Source organism: Cajanus cajan, chromosome 9 (assembly GCF_000230855.2).
Source record: "Cajanus cajan strain Asha chromosome 9, NIPB_CcT2T_4, whole genome shotgun sequence".
Taxonomy (NCBI): domain Eukaryota; kingdom Viridiplantae; phylum Streptophyta; class Magnoliopsida; order Fabales; family Fabaceae; genus Cajanus; species Cajanus cajan.
Genome location: NC_138525.1, coordinates 55,933,034 through 55,954,041, shown reverse-complemented (window position 1 = coordinate 55,954,041; position 21,008 = coordinate 55,933,034). Strand labels below are relative to the sequence as shown.

General features: G+C 32.2%; 2 protein-coding genes across 2 annotated transcripts; one reads left to right on the top strand and one right to left on the bottom strand.

Annotated features, from left to right (window-relative positions):
- The first annotated feature begins 5,087 nt into the window (after positions 1-5,087).
- Positions 5,088-10,817, top strand: LOC109792681 (uncharacterized). Its single transcript, XM_020352115.3, has 3 exons — positions 5,088-5,372; positions 6,638-6,899; positions 7,331-10,817. The coding sequence occupies exons 2-3, from the start codon at positions 6,779-6,781 to the stop codon at positions 10,453-10,455; spliced, it is 3,246 nt and encodes a 1,081-aa protein (XP_020207704.2). The 5' UTR covers positions 5,088-5,372; positions 6,638-6,778; the 3' UTR covers positions 10,456-10,817.
- Positions 10,818-13,017: 2,200 nt separating this feature from the next.
- Positions 13,018-18,326, bottom strand: LOC109795283 (Protein kinase superfamily protein). The gene is made up of 10 exons (XM_020354738.3): positions 18,057-18,326; positions 17,835-17,977; positions 16,700-16,813; positions 16,220-16,408; positions 15,973-16,128; positions 15,411-15,676; positions 15,219-15,316; positions 14,673-14,851; positions 13,822-13,938; positions 13,018-13,303 (listed from the first exon to the last, which is right to left on the bottom strand). Exons 1-10 carry the CDS (start codon positions 18,238-18,240, stop codon positions 13,127-13,129), a joined length of 1,623 nt encoding a protein of 540 aa, XP_020210327.1. The 5' UTR covers positions 18,241-18,326; the 3' UTR covers positions 13,018-13,126.
- Positions 18,327-21,008: the final 2,682 nt, after the last annotated feature.

The following is a 21,008-nucleotide window of genomic DNA, read 5'->3' as shown; positions in this document are numbered from 1 at the left end:
ATATTTTTTCCTATAATATATTTGTTTTTTTATTTTTTTTTGTCCCTATAAATTTTTCATTGCAAGTTTTTTTCATCTCTATCATTAATTTTTTTATTGGTTTTACATAACATATTCGTTAAATGGACATCATTTCAAGTGAATTTTAGTCATTTTATGTTTGACATGTCACATATAAACAATAAAAAAAAATAATGGTAGGGACAAAAAAAATTAGGGAAAAAAATGAAATATTACATGGACAAAATATGCAAGCTTAATTGGAAAATAATAAATTTTTAATTTTGTTGAAATATTTTATTTATTTTGTAACATTCTAGGACATTTAACAAAATCTGAAAGAAATATTGATCTAATAGTTGAAAATAGAAAAAAAGTCACGACAACTTTGATTTTCTTAAGTTATTGAATTTGTTTTCCCTTGACCAGAGATCTTGTTATGGTAGGTCATAAAGTCTCATATTACTTAACAGTTGATGACAAAAGTTATTTATTAACGCTCACTTTTCTTAACTTTTCAAGATGTCTTTTAAGGAGAAAATTGTATTAGTCTAACAAATATCAAAACAAACAATATTTGTGATGTGATAACATTAATGATGTCATAACATTAATGATGTCTTTAAATTTGAGGACAAAACATTAACACTAGAAGAAGGATATAAATTCCTATTGTCCCTTAGTCTCAACTAAAAGACTTATTTTAATACATGTAAAAAATTCAAAGGTGATTTATAAACACTATTTTTTTTTTAATTTATCAAAATGTCATTTTAAAAATAAAAATCGTAATGACTAACAAGTTTCAAAACAAACTTTATTTTTATGAAATAATCTTAAATATTCTAACAGACTTCTTAAGATAAAAAAAAATATTTATATTAAATTTACATATTACAAGTCCAGAAAAAAATGGCCTTATTAATCATTTTATTTTGTATTTAATCAATACATATGGTTGTGAAGTTTCTCTTGGAAGTTGTAAAAGGTGTGATAGGAGAGCCTGGTCAAAGACCCACCAAGGCCAGCCCAAATTCTTTTCCACTTTTGTTCTTTTCTGCAAATTGTCTACATCCATGCCTCCAAATTTTCTGGTGGTTTCTGCATCAAATTTCTCAATTTCACACCTTTAATTTTCGTTTGATTTTTTTAATATATAAAATGATAGATAAGAGGTAATATTTTTAAGATAAAAAAAATCAATTATTCTTAAATCAAATACTATTATTTATTTAATGATTAACTAAAATTTAATAATGTCAATTTTAACTTAAAATTTTACTTATAGAATTGAAAATAATAAATATTTGTTAGAAAAATTTCATCTTCAATACTAAGAGTTCTTCTAAAATAAGTATATTCACTAAAATAAAATTTTCATAATTATAAAAATGACGAACTTATATCATGAAGAATATAAGTTTGAATTGAATCTTACAATAGTTTCTCTGTTCGATTGAATAGTACTTTTCTAATTATATTTTTTAATATTTCATTACAGAAATAAATAATCAATCTATAAAAATTTACGTAGAAAATTATATCAAGAATAAACATTGTAGTCCTATATTATATTTTTAATTACAGTATTTAACTACTTTCTAGGTACAAAATCTCAAAAGAAAAGTAAAAATAAAGTACAATACTCTATTATTCTTTCTGGCGGTTTCTGTTTACGAATTCGAGTGAAGCACCAAAAAAGCACTGATTTTGATACTGTTTCAGAATCTTCTATGCATTGGGAAATGGAAAGCACGACAAACAATCATCTCATTACCCTTTTATTATCAAAATTTATGTTTAATACAGTTTTCTTTAATATTTTTTTTATAAGATTTAAATATCTAATTCATTAAAATAAATAAAAATAATTAATATAATTGATAAAATTTTAATATAATACTTTTAAAATTATTTTAATGTTCTTCTTTTCTTTTAATTAATATATTTTTTCTCTTCATTAATTAGAGTGTTGTTTTATATTTTTTTCATAATTATTTCTCTCTTGTTAATTAATTATAGACATTTTTAAAATATTTAGTAATTAATATATTTTAATTTTAGGAATATTTTATTTTTGAAATAGTTCAAATATAAAATAATATATAGATTACGTGTTATAACAAACAGTTATATAAATAACAATGAAAGTAGTAACAGTTATTAATAAAATATAATTTATTATGTATACTATTATTTTTTAAAAATATTTTTGTATATAAAAAATGTTATAACCTCCGTTTCATAATAAATTCATATTAAAAAATTATTAAAATAAGTTTCATATTAAACTTTAATATAATAGTAATTAATTCTTTATTTACACTTTTAATAATATGTTAATTATAAAATTAATTTTATAAATTTATTATTATCATTAGTCTATTTATTCCTACTTATGATAGGATGAAGAAAATAATAAATACTTCAAAGGTAAATATTTATTATCATCAAAATATGTTTACTTTAATTCTTGATAGTTAATTCTTTAACTCTGACAAATTCGTTAACGCAGTCATTTATATATAAAAATTCGTCAACTTGCTCTAATACTTTCATCTTATTAAAGTTGCCTTTTTTATTAAATATTTTTAAAAAATATATATAAAAACTTTAAACATAAAAAAATTGAGTTAATCATTTATATACTGTCAGTGTAAAGATTTTTTTTACATTAGATGATTAACTTAAAAAAAATATTATAACGAAAAGGAATATTACATATAAAAAAAAGTAAATTAGAAGATGAAGTGAGTGATTAAATAAACATAATTATGCAGGTATTAATTAATCCAGAATTAAAGTTAATGGAATGAAATGGCAAGGGATTAGGTGATGTGAGTGATTTGGGGCTAAACGACCACTGTAGCGCATTTTTTAAAATTTATTACCAAAATAATGCTGTTTTGAAACAATTTACACCTTTGGGGCTCTTTTATTGGGTGTCGCTATGGGGCATAGCGACACCCATGACACGTGGGTTTTTTTTTTTTTAGGCTTGATTGGGCTGGACCAGTGTCGCTATAGGCTTGCCTAGTACGCCTAAGTGGCGCTGTGGCTCACAGCGCCCCATTTTTTTTTTCGTTTTTTAATTATTTTTTACATTATTTTCTTAACAGGCGTTGTGGCCCAGTACGCCTGAGTGGCGCTGTGGCTCACAGCGCCCCATTTTTTTTTTTTAATTATTTTTTACATTAAATAAAATTAAAACAGAATTAAATTAAATTAAATAAATTAAAAATTTAAATAAACTTATTTTCAAATTAAATAAAATTAAAACAGAATTAAATTAAATAAATTAAAAAATTTAAATAAACTTTTTTTCTAATTAAATAAAATTAAAACAGAATTAAATTAAATAAATTCAAAATTTAAATAAACTTATTTTTTTTAATTAAATAAAATTAAAACAGAATTAAAATAAATAAATTCAATATTTAAGCAGAAATAAATTAAACGTATTTCAAATATAAATCAATTTTTTTTAATTAACATAAGTGTAAAAAAAAAAAAATTAACCGTAGTGCCACGTGTCAGCGTCTCATTGGCTAAGCACGCGGTGAATTTATTACGCGCCAAGTGAGGCGCTATGAGTTGCAACGCCTCAAATTAGCTGTGGACACGTGTCAGCCTTTGTGTGGTCACGCAGGCGGTCAATTAATGAGGCGCTATGAGTTGCAACGCCTCAAATTAGCTGTGGACACGTGTCAGCCTCTGTGTGGTCACGCAGGTGGTCAATTAATGAGGCGCTATGAGTTGCAACGCCTCAAATTAGCTGTGGACATGTGTCAGCCTCTGTGTGGTGACGCTCTGGGTCATAGCGCCTCAAATTTATATATATATTTTTTCGTTTTTAATTATTTCTCACATTATATTAGTTAAGTTTTAAAATTTATTTTTTTAAAATTTCAATTATTATTTTGCCTTTTATCAAAAAAAAATTTATAATTTATTTTTAAAATTTTATATTTAAAAAGAACTTTTACATATAATTTCAAACTTCTCTCAGTCACGAAAACGGCCTAGTGTTTAATTTTTTCTTACTTAAGTTTTAACATTTTTTTTTTAAATTTCATTTCTTATTTTTCCTTTTATCACAAATTTTTTTATAATTTATTTTAAAATTTTTATATTTTTAATACAGGCGCTGTGGCCCATAGCGCCTGAGTGGAGCTATGGGACGTATGTCCCAAATAATTTATTTATTTATTTTTAAATTATTTTTTACATTTTATTACTTATTTTTTAAAATTAACATTTTTTTCTTATTTCAATCTTTTTTTCTCTTTTACCTGATATTTTTTTATAAATTTGTAAAAAAAATTTAAATTTTAAAAATATAAGATATATTTTAAAAATATTAGATATATTTTTAACACAGGCGCTGTGGCCCATAGCGCCTGAGTGGAGCTATGGGCCATAGCGCCCCAAATAAATTTTTTTTTCTTCGTTTTTTAATTATTTTTTACATTTTATTACTTATTTTTTAAAATTAACATTTTTTTCTTATTTCAATCTTTTTTTCCCTTTTACCCGTTATTTTTTTATAAATTTGTAAAAATTAAATTAAATTTTAAAAATATAAGATATATTTTAAAAATATCAGATATATTTTTAATACAAGCGCTGTGGCCCATAGCGCCCCAAATAATTTTTTTTTTTTTCGTTTTTAGCCGATTTGAGTCGCTATAGGCTATAGCGACTCTTTGAAGGTCTCCACCAGCTACAGCAACTCTACCAATATGGCGTTCATGGCTCATATTCAGACCAAAAAATGTCACGTGTCATGGGTGTCGCTATGGGCCATACACCCAATAAAAGAGCCCCAAAGGTGTAAAATATTTCAAAACAGCCCCATTTTGGTAATAAGTTTCTAATAGTACCTCACAATGGTCGTTTAGCCGTGATTTGGTGGGTGATAGGATAAGAAAAGTCAAAAGGTGGGTCCCACAAGCGCCACGTAAACAGTTGGAGGTTGGTTTGCTTTAAATGGGAATAGCGCCGACTCTCGATCTCAACTCATGTCCCTTTCACTTTCACTTTTACTCATAACATCAAAACAAAACAACATTTGGTTTGGTTTGGTTTTGTTTTGCAGCCACACAAGAGTTGAGTTGACCAAACCAAACTGCTAACAAATACACATTTCATTCATTCACTTCCTCTGCTTCTCTCTTCTGTCCTCTCTCTCTTATTCTGTTGCAAGGTTTCTCCTTTTGTCTCCACCCCTATTTCCCGCCACCTTCCTTTCATTCACCCTTTTCATATTCCTTCTCTCTCTCTCTCTCTTTCTCTTTACCTTCTGATCCGATCTAAGCTGCTAACTAAGGTTGTTAACGCTGTGCTGCGTGCTAGCTATCTTCATTCTTCAGGTGAGTGTCTCTCTTCTCTTTTTCTTTTGCAGTTTTGCTTAAAAATCCTTTTTTGGAGGAAAAAAAATGTTTTTTTTTTTGTTGTTGTTGTTTCTGCTTTGATGGTTTGTGTATTTTGAAACGTTGTTTGTTTTTAATTTTTTTTTTCACATAGTGGGTGCGAATTCCGTGGTTCTTCTGGTGGGTGTCTCTTCTTTTTCGTTTACTTGTTTTCCCCTGTTGTTTTTCTTAAAGATTGTTTTTTGGAAAGAAAAAAAATGATTTTTTTTTTCTGTGTGGGTTTGTATATTGCGGAACGTTTTTTCTTTTTGATATGTTTTTAAGCGTGATTGGTGCGGATATTGATTTTGTTGTTGGTGGGGTTGGGCTTCTCTTTTGTTCTGTTAAATTTGATGCATGCCGCAAATTGCGTTATAAATTCACCTGTTGTGCGAATTTTGAGCATGTTTTCCAACATCCCATGATTCGTGATTCCCTTTGTTTGAGTGATAATGTCAATTCTGAAATTAACTTCTACTTCTCTCTTATCTTCCTCTTTAGTTTTTGTTCTTGTCGCTTTTAGACCTAAAGAGTTTAATTGGTCTTACGTCATAACCGTGTGCTATTGATTAGAATATACGAAAAATGGTAAAGAATTTCTCAAATTGCTCGTGAAGAATGAGTTTTTGAGAGGTTGAACACTCTGAGAATTGAGATCTCTATTCTCTCGCTTTATGCAGTCCATACAGTATGAAACTACCGTAGAAGATTAGAGCATATAGCGGATAGATTGATTCCGAGAATAATGGTTTTGCTTCGAAATTCGGAACATATTCCTTTCCAAGAGCATTTCCTATTACGGAAACAATTATTTCGGTTGTTGGTGTGTCTTGATGGTAGTGATGTCTGGTTTTTGCTAAATATATGTTGGTAGAAGAGTTAACTGACTCGAGATCCATCAAGTCACTTTGTCAAAATTTAGTAAATATGAGCAAAATGTTGATTTTCTAGGGCTTGCACCAGGATATAGGGAGTCGAACTTGTGTTTTATTCTTGTCTATATTTAAATAGTGTTTAACTAGTGAAAGTCATGTTCCGGAAGTACAAATTAATCTTTGATTATCAATTTTAAGATATTATCCATGAACAAAAAAAAAATGCTGATTTTCTGCATCATGCAGTTTCTTATTGTTGTTTCATTTTCTTGAATATTATACACTTCTACATGATTAAGGAGCTACTTATTTTTGAGAATCTGTGCTAAACTTCAATCTTATTTGATGCAGGCAATGAAAGCTTGGGAGAACATTATTTTTCCGGCCATTATGTTGTGAGTGAATTTAGTATTTCACTTTGAGATCTGCTGTGCAAAATCTGTTTCCAAAATCCAATATTGGAACAGTAATTTATTACAAATTTGGAGTAAGATGTCTAGTGAACCGGCTCCCAAACCGCGATTGGTGTTATGTCCTAAATGCTGGCAACTTCTTCCAGAGTCTCCAAATTATGATGTGTACAAGTGTGGTGGATGTGGCACGACTCTTCAAGGTTAAAAATGTCATTGATATATATATATATATATATATATATATATTAACTTTTTCGGGTTATATTCTCCGCGGAAACATGATGGAATAAAAATTTTGAGCTGTGAAGTTTCTTGTTGTTGCACCTGCTGTTTGCTTGAGCTCTTTTATAGTGCTTGGGTTGTTATTTTCTTGTTAACTTATGCAACCCGAGTTAATTTTTCTGATATGATTTATTCTCTTTGATAGATTGGTATAAATGTCTAGCTAGCTAGAATAAGTTAATTCCTCACTCTAGGAAGCAAATATTACTGCTCCAATCTATTGCCTGCCTGTTGCATGTGTATTAGCTTTGTGGTATATTCGTTTACAAATGAAGTTACTGCTGATTCTTGCATATTCCTCCATAAGTCTTAATTTGTAACTGAAATCATTGTATTGCACTCCATGCAGCTAAGAAACGAAGAAGTAAGGCTGTGAACTCGGAATCCAGTACGTGTGAAACTGTTGCAGCTCCTAGAAATGCATTGGATCCTAAAGCTGATGATAAACAAAACAGCAATGGAGAGCAGCTAGTTAATTATCAGGAGAATGGTATGAGGAAAAAGTCGATTAGTTCTTTGTCAAGAGAATGTTCTTTGGATGGAAATGATAGAAAGGGTCAAATTGAAAATGGTGAGTGCAGTGGAGAGAAACTAGTTGCTTCTCAGGAGAATGGCTTCAAAGAAAGAGCAACTAGTTCTTCCTCAGTTGAATGTTCTTTAAATGGAAATGGTGAAAGGGATCACATTGAAGATGGTGAATGCTATGGAGAGCAGCTAGTCACTTCTCAGGAGAATGGTTTCAGGGAAAAAGCAGCTAGTTCTTCCTCAGGAGAATGTTCTTTGAATGGAAATGGTGGAAAGGATCACATTGAAGATGGTAAATGCAATGGAGAGCAGCCAGATATTTCTCAGGAGAATGATTTGAGGGCAAAAATAACTAGTTCTTCCTCAGGACAATGTTCTTTGAATGGAAATGGTGGAAAGGGTCAAATTGAAAATGGTGAATGCATTGCAGAGCAACTAGTCACTTCTCAAGAGGATGGTCTGTGGGAAAAAGGAACTAGTTCTTCTTCCGGAGAATGTTCTTTGGATGGAAATGATGGAAGGGATCAAGTTGGAAATGGTGACTGCAATGGAAAGCGGTTTGTACAGATTAATTCACCAGAAGAAGAACTGGAAAATGAAATGGATGTCCATAAATTATCAGATATGAGAAGGCATATAATGTCCAACAATGGTTATTCAGATGAGTTAACTCACTTTGAGATTGAGGCCTCAGCAGAATTGATGGTAGAGAGTTCAGTAGAAAATGCAAAGAATGCAAACTTGCAACAAGAAGGAGAAGAGATAAGTAATGGAAATGTGCCATTAGAAGGAGCAGTGGAGCAACTAATCAGTGCACGGGATAAAGAAGATGCAAGTGATGAGAAATTTGCTCCAGTACAGGTAAAGTCTGAAGTGGACATTGCTAGAAATGATATAGAAGTAGTAGAAGAGTTAAATAATGGAAACTTGTTACTAGAAGGAGCCGAACAAGAATTATTTTCTGAATCAGATAGAGAAGTTAATAATGACAAACCCCCTCTAATTGGTGCAAAGCCTGAAGTGGACATCCATGGAAGCAAAAAGGCAGGATCAGAAGCATTAAATAACAGAAAGTTGTCATTAGAGGTGAGAGAAGAGGTGTTGAGTTTGTGTGCATCAGATGGTGAAGATCCTAAACATAACCAATCAGGTCTAGTGGGAGAAATATCTGAAGAAGGAAACATTTCACGTACTTACCCTTGTGAACTTGAAGAAGGTAGTAATCATGCATCTTCCAAAACCATTCACCATACCTTCAACCATGTAAGATCTGTGGATACATTTGACAACACAGAAGCAATTCATCCTGGTTTTGAGACTAGTGGTACTCTGGGAGGATTGTCTAAAGCCTCAACCTCTCGAATCTATCATGCCTATGATGGCAGTATCTCTTCAAATGATGGGGTGGATGAGCAGTTCCCTAATCAATATTTAGATTCTTTTGAGACTTCCACTGTTGCTAATGGTGTTTCTGAGGGAGGGTCCAGAAAGGGAAAAGGCCTTGTTAACAGCGCACTACATGGAGATCTTGAAACACAACAGCAATCATATTTTGCCGAGAGAAAGCCTCATGTCCCAAAAGACAGCAGGAGGAATCAAAATGAAGTGTCAGAGACAACAAGACATGGTCATGCACATTGGATGAGAACAAAAAAAGATGAGTTTCCACCCAAAATTCCTCACCGTCAAAGTGGTTCACAATCTGGCTATGAAAGTGGCAGCACATCAAATCAAATGCAAGATGAGTTCTACTGCAGCTCAAGCTATCTTTCACCTGACTCATTTGATGACCCTGACCATGAGAAGATGAAACTGTTGAGAATGGTTTATAAATTGCAGGATCAACTCAACAGAACTAGCTATGCAAGTGGGGAAACAAATGGAAGACCATTCATGGGAAGCCAAATTTCTGCATACCAAAGCCATGATCTTCATGAAAGAAAATTTTATCATGGTTTGGATTACCCCAGGTGTGATGGAATATGTAGTAGTCATGGAATCAACTGCTTCCAAAAGCATAATTTTTCAAGGATACCGTATATAGCTGAGCCAACAAGTAGTACACACCTTGTTGATCATTCTCGTTTTCCTTGCTGTCAGCAGCAGTGGCAATGCTCAGCAGAGTTGCCTCGGCGTGTTCTTTATCAGCATGATGAGTTATATAGGCCTAGTCCAGATCACAATTGTTGCTCACCTCACCATTCCTATGCCTCAAGTCCACAATGGTTCACCTCAAACCTCCTAGCACATGGCCATGAAACAAAATCTTGTGATCAGAGGCTTAGGCCTGAGGTGAAGAAACATTTTAGGGAGAAACCGATGTTGACTAGGCGACATTACCGGCCAGTAGCAGGTGGAGCACCATTTGTCACATGTCATAAATGCTTTAAGCTGCTGCAACTGCCTGCAGATTTCCTCCTTTTCAAAAGGGTATGTCACCAGCTCAAATGTGGTGCATGTCAAGAGATACTCAAATTTTCTCTGCAGAACGGAAGTCATATAGTCTCTTATGCACCAAATGCTCTAGAGCCTCCATCATCAAGTTACCTTGATGACCAAAACGAGGTGATCGATGGCCTCAATCCACATTCAGAATCTCACGCCAACAACTACCATTCTCCACCCGCAGATCACGTTTCATATTCTGATGATTATGGCCCTTCTGTTGGTAAAACGACCTACTCCTCAGAAGGAGATCCTGTGTCTGTGACACCATTACATCCCTTGCATGGAAGTGCATATGATAAGTCAATAATAGAGAAGGAAAAGACTGCTACAAGGGGTCCTAGTGCAAGTACAAGTAAGGCTCCAGTGGAAACAGATGAACTAGCTTTGAACTCCTCCAATGTGTCATCAGAAACGGAGGCACATTCACTGCCAAAAAGTTCACCACTTCATCAACTGATGGGTTATTCCTCACCAAGGCAAGTGATAACAGGGATTCCATAATTTTTTTGAAGGAGAAGAGCACATACTCGATGGAGAAAATGATCTGGATCATAACTCTCTAGAGAACTGAAATGTCATACAATGGTTCAGATGACAATTCAGTTTATTCTATTTATGGTGTATCCAAAGTGAAGCTTGGAAAATCAAGAATGGGGAGAGTTTTTTTTAACCAAATTTGGGATCTAGTTATGATGCATCCACACAAAAGCTTATTTTGTTTATTCCTATTGAACAAGGGCAATAAGATTGACTTGTTGCTCCATCATTCAATTTTTGTGTGTAACATTTTGGCATCAGATGCTGAAAATATATTCCATGTAAAGATATGATTTTGGTGTGTATAGAAGTAATTATCGAGTGTATTTTAAGCCTTTTATTATCTAAAGTCATGGTTAATCTTCTATAAACAATGTGTGTCACCCCTAATTACGATCAACATCCGACATGGTAAATTTAATTCCCTTCAATCAATCACATTTTTCAAGATGAATGTTGCGAGAAGATTAGCACAAGTAATTGGTGGTAGAAGAATGTGACATGTTTCGAAACCAAAAATTTGAATGATAACGACCCTTTAAAGATTAGATGAATTCTAAAAGAAAGTTTAAATGAATTCCAAAAGAAATGGTTAAGCGTCATGACATCCAAGAATGGTATTATGAAGGATCATTTGAAGTCTTTCATTAAACGAAAATGCAGAACGTCCATTCAACCCCAGAGACATAAGACATAATATTCATTTATCGAAGCTTTATGTGAAGAAGTTTATGGCCGAATATTAACTTTTGAAAACATTTTTTCCTTGTTCACTTCTCTGCGTTTATTGATATAATTCTAAACCTTTTGTTCAATTTTAGAGAACATTTATCAGCTCTTATAGTTCATTTATTGTAAATCTCTAAGATAGTTTTAAAAGCTCATTTTTTGTATCTTAAATATGGTTAGAGCTTGAAGTGATCTGTGAATAAAGAATACTTGATGAATCTATAGAAGTTTGTAAGAAAAGAAAATTTGAAATATGATTTCAAGAGGCTGGTGAGAAAATAATACTTGGAAATAAAGTAGACTTCTGTAAACAATACTTGGATGTCAATTGTATTTTGCAACTGATTGTAGTGCAAAAATCTTTTTCATTTAATGTTCTATGTAGCTCTTAATATATTGAAAATGAATTAGGATAAATCTTTGTCTGCTTTTATGTTACTTATTTTCCTGTATTTCTTTATTTGGCAAATGGAGTAATTTTATGAATGTTTTTTCAAACTACTATTTCTTAAGCATATTTTTATTAAACTCACATTCAAGAGCATCATCATCCGACAAATTAGAAGATCCTTTCAAAACTTCAAATAGTTAGTGTCTTCTTTTCAAAATGTTCATGAACGTGCACTGGTTGACAAAAGTGTTTTGCCAAAAAAACTTTTGAAATACAATTCAACCGCTCTTGAGTTCCCATATACATTTTCACTCTTAAAAAGAAAAAGAAAAAAAAAACTAATAAACTTAACCAAACACAAACTTAAATTTTTTTATTTATAGAATTTCAATAGAATGCATGGTTTTGATTGCTCTCCTTACATGCAATTGTAGAACTGAGACAACTTTGAGGCCTCATGAATTGTTTACTTCAAAATTTAACACCATTTGCAGATCAATTATATGGCAATAATATTCTGGTCCAATAGGAATAAGGAATTTTGTTTCCCAAATTCTTCTCATTTGGTGACGCTTCAAATTCAATTTCATGGACTTGCCTCTTTTGGGTGTGGAGTGAAATTTAAAAGATAAGTAGGAAATAATCATTATAATCGTTGATTTAAAAATCGACAATCGTGATTTCAACTTCATAAAGTGTTTGTATACATGCATATATTTTTATCACAATTTTAACTATTAATTTTTCAGTAAACGATCATCTTTACTCTTTATCTCTAAATTACGTCATGCGGTTTAGATAAGCTTTTTCTTGGCCGTGACAAAATATTAGCAATAGTGCAAAAAGGGAAGTCGTCTAAAGTACGCACAAGTTATGAAATATTTCTGAAAAATCACATGTGCTTGTTGAAAAATTATGTCCTATAATTTCTTGCTCATTATGAAATATTTCTGACATCCATTTTCTGTTCCTTTTTCTATTGAGTGAACTCTTGCAATAAAGGATTCCAACTTGTAACCCAAGTTGATATTGTCCAAGGCGTAAGATTGAAGTCACTGGTAAATTTCCATTGCAGCAACAACTGAATGCATTTTCCATAAAAATAAAAAAATAAAAAATAAAAAGTATTAAAGCATTCACTTCCTTATACTCCTGTAATGCCCACCCCTTTGACGAGCATTTTTAATTTTGCAATTTTCTCTTATACGCAAAAAATATCCATACATAGCAAGTGTGATGGTTATAGAATTCAATGGAAGGAATACACATTCTTGAAGTACTGATTCTTTTTTCAGGGAGAAGAGGAGGGAGAGCAATAAGGATTGTATTCTATAATTTCTATTAAGGATGTTGAATTCCATCCCAAGAACTTGTAAATGAATATCCCAACTAAATGAGCTAGGCTCTCACATGATAACTATGGATTATTTTATTTATATACCAAAGTAATAATACAACTAAAATCTTTTGAACTATAATGGGATACATCTAGATTTTGTGTTGTGTATCAACTCATTAAAAATTGTCTCTATACCTGCTTCTTCTATTGGAGGCAATAGAAATCCTCTGATCCCGAAGCATGTTCAAATTGGGAGCCAACAATCGTGTGTACCGGTCAAAGTACAAGAGCTGTTTCAGGAGAAGGGCAAATTCTCGAGGAAATTTTAGTCCATAAGATTCACTAACCCGAACCTGTAGAGCACAAAGAAAACATAAGCACTAACATACATATTTAGCCTTCATCAAACAGCCAGCATAGGAAATTCCCCAGCTAAGGAGGACCACTGTTTAAATGGAAGCAGGATGCTTCTCATTTCAATTTTTTTGCTACTATGGAACGTTGCAATTTAGTATGAGTATTTGACCTAGATTAATCTGAAAATTTCTCAAGTTTATCCAATATCATATTACAATACCATTTCTTGTTGAAGAAAGAGACTATTGGGTTTTGGCTTAAAAAAATTCACTAGGACCATATGATTTATTAAATGATGTTAGAGACATGCTAACTTACGGAATAACAAACTGACACCAACTGAGGCATCATCTTAATTTCTCAAAACAGAAAGGAAGCATAAATAATTTTATTGTGAGTAACAAAACCCCATAAACCTATCAACTCAAATACCACCAGTTAACGATTTTGAACTTTTTACACTGACATACAGGTTGTCTTTAGGTTCTGGTTACTTCAATCTAAAATAGCTTACCACATCAAGAAAGAGTGCATTCATCTGCCTTTCATCAACAACTATATTAGCAGCAACGGCAGTTGCATTTGTGTCTGTTCCACTAGTGGTTGCTACAACTATTTCGGTGTCCAACTCCTGCAGTTGCATAGTGGGAAGAAATGAAAAAATGTAAGCAATAACAGTAACACTCAACAAGGTTTGGACCAAGTTATATGCATAATGTTATCCCAAGATGGAAGTACTTATCTACAACAGGAAAATACCTTCTCTAGATGACACAAGGCCTATTAGATAACTAATATAATAAGACACCTTTATATTAACTCAACCTAACACCAATATTTAGAAGAGGCATGAATATAGACCCCCTACTAAATGAGATCTCTCTCTTTTTATTTTTTAATTAAATATATTTGAACATTGTTTACAATAAACTCATGCAGATACACATGCATACACTCATCAATGTAATTTTATCAGGACCATGTGTGCAGGGAGTGATAGATATACAGAGTTGAAGACACTGCACAGGTCTCTACATGTTTATCACATGTATGGTCTACGTCTCTGCACCACCCTGTTATGTCAAACACTAGAATAAATCCATAGGGGACATGTGTCATGCGTTAAGTGAGAGCTCTGATATATACCCTATGTTGAGTGAGCAGAGAATGACATTGGATTTTGCATGACTGGTCAAGATTGAAAGACCAATTGTATGCATGAAGACAGACACATTATAGTTTGGGTTTGGGAGCCACTAGTGTAAAAATCAAATGTGCTCTTCAAATTAGCAAAAGTACATACGCATTCACCCTTTGTAGTCACATATGACTGACAAGTTAGTACATAAGAGTTACAATACTTGCCTTAATTGATGCAAATACTTTTTCCAAATCTCTGGCAAAGGCCTTAGCATCAACATCCTTGTTTGTAGCACCCATCTCAATTAAGGCAGATGCCATTGAGTCATAATCTTCAATGGCAATTGATCCTAAGAAAACTTCCATAGCAGCCCATGTTTTGGGGGATATGCGACCAACAATTCCTGTAGATCAATTTTTTCTAATAGAATGTAGATTGAAACTTGTAACACACAAAATCTCATACATATATTTGTGTGTGTGTGGGTGCATACAAAGAAAACTGTAAAACTTATAGTTTTTAGAGAGACCTGGTGAGTGAGCTCATATAAAATAATAAAGCAAAGCAACAGTGACTAGAGTTTGCGAGATGATGCCATGCAGTAAGCCTTGTAAAAAAGTAAACTGATTGATAGAAACATGTAGAAACATCTAAATTTCAAATAAAATGTATTAGACTATTTTGAAACATTAAAATATTAGCAGTTGACATATGCACAGCAAAAAGTTAAAACCATATCTGTAAATATGCAGAAAGAAGATAAAGCATACCGAAGTCAAGAAAACCAATACGGCCATCACGTAGAAGCCATAGATTTCCTGCATGTACATCTGCATGAAAAGATTCACATGCAAGCAAACTTCCAAACCTGCCACAACATTTTATACCAAGATACACAAAGTTCATGTTAAAAGGAGAAGGTATAGGAATGTTAGCTGCAAAATAGAATTTCGGAGTCATACCACACATTGAGAGCAGTTATAAGGCTGGTTTCTGGATTAGAAACTAATGAACTTATGGAGTCTAGGTCAGTAAGAGGAACTCCATATAGTCTTTGCATAGTTAAAACTTTGCGTGTACTGCAGTATTGATACACTTTTGGAGCTGTTGCATCCCCTGTGAGTCCCATTGCTTCTAAATATCTCCTGAAAGCCTCAATATTTGCAGCCTCCTTGTAAAAGTCAACTTCTTCAAGCATGGACTCGCGTATATCTTGGACAATACCAACCTATTAAATAAATGCTCACATTACAAGAAAATTCTGGCCACTACCATTTATTTCAATGAAGATATAATAACAGAGGAATGTGAAAATAGATATTCCAAGTTTTCTTTTCTATATAAGAAACTAAAAAACAATGAATTTAGTCCAACAGATGAGAACAAAAGATGATTAAAAATACGCAACATAGTTAAGAATTTCATTCAGTGTTTGGAAACAGATGCTTGAGAAGAAGAAAAAACACTATTTTCATGTTGTAGCAAAAATATCCATGTAGAGGTAAAATTGCCCATATTGCTTACTAGTGATGCTCGGCCTATTTCAGGACTCAAAAACTCCAATATCCGAGCAACGACATAAACAAAATTAAGATCTGCCACTAATATGTCCTCTATTCCTGGTTTTAAGACCTTTATAACCACATCCTCCCGGGAGCCTTTTAGCCTTGCACCATGAACCTAGATGTAATGTATACCAATTGCATTAGCAAACACATAGTAATCCATTTAAAAATGCTTTTGAAAGAGAAATGCAGGTGTCAAGATATACCTGAGCTATAGAAGCAGAAGCAATGGGTGTTGGGTCAATGTATTCATAAACACTTTCTAATGGTTTTCCTAGTTCCTTACGCAATATAGATTCAATTTCCTCAAAAGGAACAGGAGGGGCTCTATCGAAACAATTTTGGAACTCTTGTACATACTCAGGTGGAAACAGTGTTGGTGCTGAAGCTATGAACTACCACACAAAAACCAAATTTTACCATTAGTATGAAGGTGCATGGCATAAAGAAGACCAACTATCATATTAGGAAATAACTTCTGTATTGAGAAAAACTTCATATTATGTGACTATAACTTATAAACTTGATCTGCTACTTGCATTACTCTTCCCCAACTAAAAATAATTGAATATTGAATATAGATTTATTTTACACTGAAACAAAACACACATAATAATTTTTTACTTATAATATTTTGAAATATAAACCAGGGAGGTTGAGGAGTAAGTAGGGGAATCCACTTATACCTGACCCAATTTGATATAGGTTGCACCCATGCGCTCAAACAACCTCCTCAAATAAAAGGGGGAGAGTAAGCCAAGCTGCATTTCAGTTGGTAACCCAGCAGATGAATTTGTTGACTACAAATGATGCAAGAGAGTTAATAACTCTGTCTAATTTTTTTAATAAAAAAAACAAAATATTAAGAGATAAATAGAGGAATATAAATTATTTTTCAAAAAGAAGCAAGATGCATGATTTAAAAAAAAAAAAAAATGTTGGCAATGTTCGCCAGCAAGATATCTCAGACCTCAAATTACACATCCATAATAAAATAATGTTTCCAACAGTATATGATTCAAAGAAGCACCCTCCTTTATTTTACTACAAGTGTGGAAGGGATGGTAACCTTGGCAAAATCAATTCTGTAGTTACCTGACAAGTGGTTCGCAAATGGCTTTGGCTTACTTAATTACTTCTAAAAGAGAAGCTAATTTTAACTTATGTAAAAACATGTTTCATTTTTTCTTCCTATTTTCTTCTCCTAGCAGTATTTACAAAAAGTTTATCCAAACAAGCCCTGAAACTTCTTCCATTAGCTAAAATCAACTCACACAAAACTCTTTTACAAGTTCTCTCATCTAATTTTTGTTGGGTACTAGGAGTTCACACACCTCTCCACATTAGTATGATGTTATCCCCGATGGACTTAAACTCCCATGGAATTGCTTTTGGTCATCACCCAAAAAGTCTCATACTAATGGAGACATTTATGTGCTTATAAACCCTCATGTTGTTCCTATTGTCATCACCCAAAAGGCCTAACAAATTTTTCAAAAGCTGAAGTACAGAACTTGATATTATACCATACCAAAAAAGTTTGATTCATTTTACCTCTTAATTATTTTCTTCTCCTATCAGTACCTGTTAAACAGTTGATCCAATTCGGCTCTTATTTCATTATACAAGCAAATAAACGGGTATTGGTTAACAAAAGAAAGTGATACCTTCTTATTACTTTCAAGTTTTTCATAATCTATTTCAATAAGCTTGTCAGCGAAACTCGTCAAAACAACCTCTAATTGAACTACGCACTTACAGCATAAGCTCTTGTCAAATCAAGCTATTGACAAAAACCCTGTAACAAAGTGTTACGGTTACCTTAGAAACATCAGTTAACCACTCTTGACCAACGCCAATGAAGGCCTGAACACCTTGCGCCAACCTAAGAACACCCCTGGGACCAGTGTTTAAGGATGTCTGCACAATGTCCTCCACCAGCTTCGGCAGCTCCTCCATGCCATCTGACACAACAACAGAAGGCGAAGCCAATTCGTTAAAATTGACAAACGAGAGAATGCAAAGCGAAGGGAAAGAAAGAACCTTGGAATCGACGCGAGGAGAAAAGGTCTCGCGCTTGCGCATAGCGTGCGAAGAGAGTGAAACCCTTCTTCTTCGAGCTGGAGCGAAGAAAATTGAGTTTCGCGAAGGAAGGAGGGAAGCGAAGGTTGTGGTGGTGGTGGTGGATGAGAGGTAAACCACCGCTTCTCAACCCCGAAACCGCCATTGACGATGGAAGTTGAGAAGAGAACAGAAAGGATTTTTTATTTTTTATTTTATTTTTTTCTGTGCTGTTTTCTTCTTCAATTAAATTTTCGTTTGATAGTTACAGAGATTATTTCGTTCGCTTGGGTTTTCATCGATGACACGTGGATAGTTTAACGAGTACATGTTTTAAGATATCACAGAGTGCATGTTTTAAGATATCACAAAGTACACATGTTTTTCTCTTTTTATTATTTTTTCAATTCAAACATGCATTTTTTTAATTCAGTTAAATAATATTATTAAGTTCCAACTTACAATTTTCTACATATTATTTAATATTTTACTAATTCAAATATTTTTTAATTTATTGCATGTACCAGAAAAACAATTTTAGGACTGTTTGCTTAACTTTTAAAAAACTTATACTTATATAAAATTGATTTTCTATTTTCATATACATAATTTTTAAATTGTTTTACCTTTAAATTTTAAGTAATTAAAAATAATATTAAAAATTAATTATTTTTATAAACTCATGATTTAAATTCAGGATTTTAAATTTTAAGAATTAAGTATAATATTAATTGATTCAACAAATACTTTTTATTTAAATAAATATAGAAATATGAGATGTTTAAACCTTATTAGTAATTTATAACTGTCATAACATTTTAAATATATTTTTTAATAAGAAGATAACTATTTTATTTTTTTACATTTTATCTCTCTTAAATTCATACAATATAAAATTGAGAGATTTATGAAACTAACACAATAAAATTATTTTGAATCATATCTACGTACTTAACCTAGTAATATCTTTGGTTTGTAAGTGATATATATATATATATATATATATAGTAAAATTAATTTAGAATAGTTGAAAAATAATATAGATATTAAGGTTTTTGTAATGATTTGTCATGATTTTACACTTAACAAAATTGATTACTAGTCACGAAAAAGTACAATAACTACTTAAGGTCAATATACAAATAATTCTTGAAAGATACATGTAATAATTTAAATACATACATAAGGATAAATCAACCACCAATCTTGAATCTACGTGCATATACAGTAATCCAAAATAGTTATAATGTAAACTTAGGTTGTTGGTCAAACAACTTTACAAAACTATACAGAAGTAGCACCAAGTTATATCACCATCCAACACGACCATCAATCGCCAAACTCCACTTGCCTAAACTTGTTCTACTCCCATGTAATCATGATTATTATAATATAACAACAAAGAAAGCATGCAAGAGTAAGTTAATATACAAAGAATCAACAAAGTATACAAAGAATTAACTAACTATACAATAACTTAAACAACTCAACAACAAGCATCAATATTCTACCAACTTACAAGTTAACTACACAACACAACATGTTCTTAACTTACAACATAGTCATAGCAACATAGATCAACATACCAAATATATAAGAAAATACAACTATACTACCAACATATCCATGTAAAACACTTAACACTTCATGGCTTACAACTATAGCAACATAACAGTAACACTTCAACATGACATTCCGTAACCTTACACAAGTAAACAACTTAGCAACATATGACAATTCATATTTCACTACATCAATGTCATTCAACAATATAATCAACAATGCATATGAATCACACCAAAATCATCACTTCATATGCACAACACCTCAATTACATGCATTGTTACACATTCGTCTATGAAGATTTCCTATAATAAAGGTGAGCAGTCTAAATGGATTGACCTTATCAAACAAATTTTTTTTACACCTACTAGATCAACACCCAATTGAGATATCAATCCCTATAAAATGATTTCCCGGATGTCATTACTTAAACTAGAAAAGTCTAGTACCACCATTAGGTATAGTATAACTTGGGTATGGTTTTACCATAACATTGACATGCATTAATCAAGTCCCTTATGAATTATAGTCTGGCTAACTATCCTTATGATACCACGTACTTATCTAGTAATCATTTGAGGGTTTTAACCCTTTATTTTATACCCTACTCCAACATCAACTAAGGATTTAGATGAGAAATTAACAATCCTCTCTGAGAGATGATGTATATTCAATGAGGGTTTTTCAACATTTGGACTCATAGAGTATCATGCCAATATCCACACAATAGAATATCCAACTTTAAAAAAAATTTCTTTTAGTCCTTAGGCAATTAATGTGCCTAAATACTTATAACGTTTTCAGCATCACACCTCAACAAGTCAATAATATTCAACATGTCATGCCTAAAGCATTCTCAACATCACACTTCAATAGGTCAACAATATTCAACATACCATGCCTAAAGCTTAAAGCATTATTAGTATCATACCTCAATAATATCCATATGTACGCATCATCCAAGGTTAATGAGTATAAATCTAATAATCACCAAATCAATTTATAACATAATTGCATCTTAATAGTTCAACCATCCGACCATCTACATATATTACCAAATATCAATATATATAAACCCCACCACACATAACAACACAAAACATGCAATAGATTCATTTAATCTATCCATATTCATCGATTAATCATATAAATAAGAAGTTGTTATAAGGCAAATCGACGCCTGATGTATCCATCCTACACCTGATGACATTGAGGTAAGGAACTTTTTGTCTCTCCCATACTCGCTGCCATATAACCCACACCCAATGTGGATTAGGTAGAGACTTTTGAGCCCTCTTTCCTGACATTACAAAGTCCTATGCTCGACCCTAATCCAGGCAGGGACAATTATTTCTCCTCACATCTAATACC

Bases quoted from the DNA above. Each gene is read 5' to 3' on its own strand.
- LOC109792681 (XM_020352115.3), top strand. From the start codon at position 6,779: ATGTCTAGTGAACCGGCTCCCAAACCGCGATTGGTGTTATGTCCTAAA. The intron at 6,900-7,330 runs GTTAAAAATGTC...CACTCCATGCAG, and splicing joins ATGTGGCACGACTCTTCAAG to CTAAGAAACGAAGAAGTAAG.
- LOC109795283 (XM_020354738.3), bottom strand. From the start codon at position 18,240: ATGGCGGTTTCGGGGTTGAGAAGCGGTGGTTTACCTCTCATCCACCAC. The intron at 16,814-17,834 runs GTAACCGTAACA...CATCATTTGTAG, and splicing joins GGTTAACTGATGTTTCTAAG to TCAACAAATTCATCTGCTGG. The intron at 15,677-15,972 runs GTAAGCAATATG...TTTATTTAATAG, and splicing joins AAATAGGCCGAGCATCACTA to GTTGGTATTGTCCAAGATAT.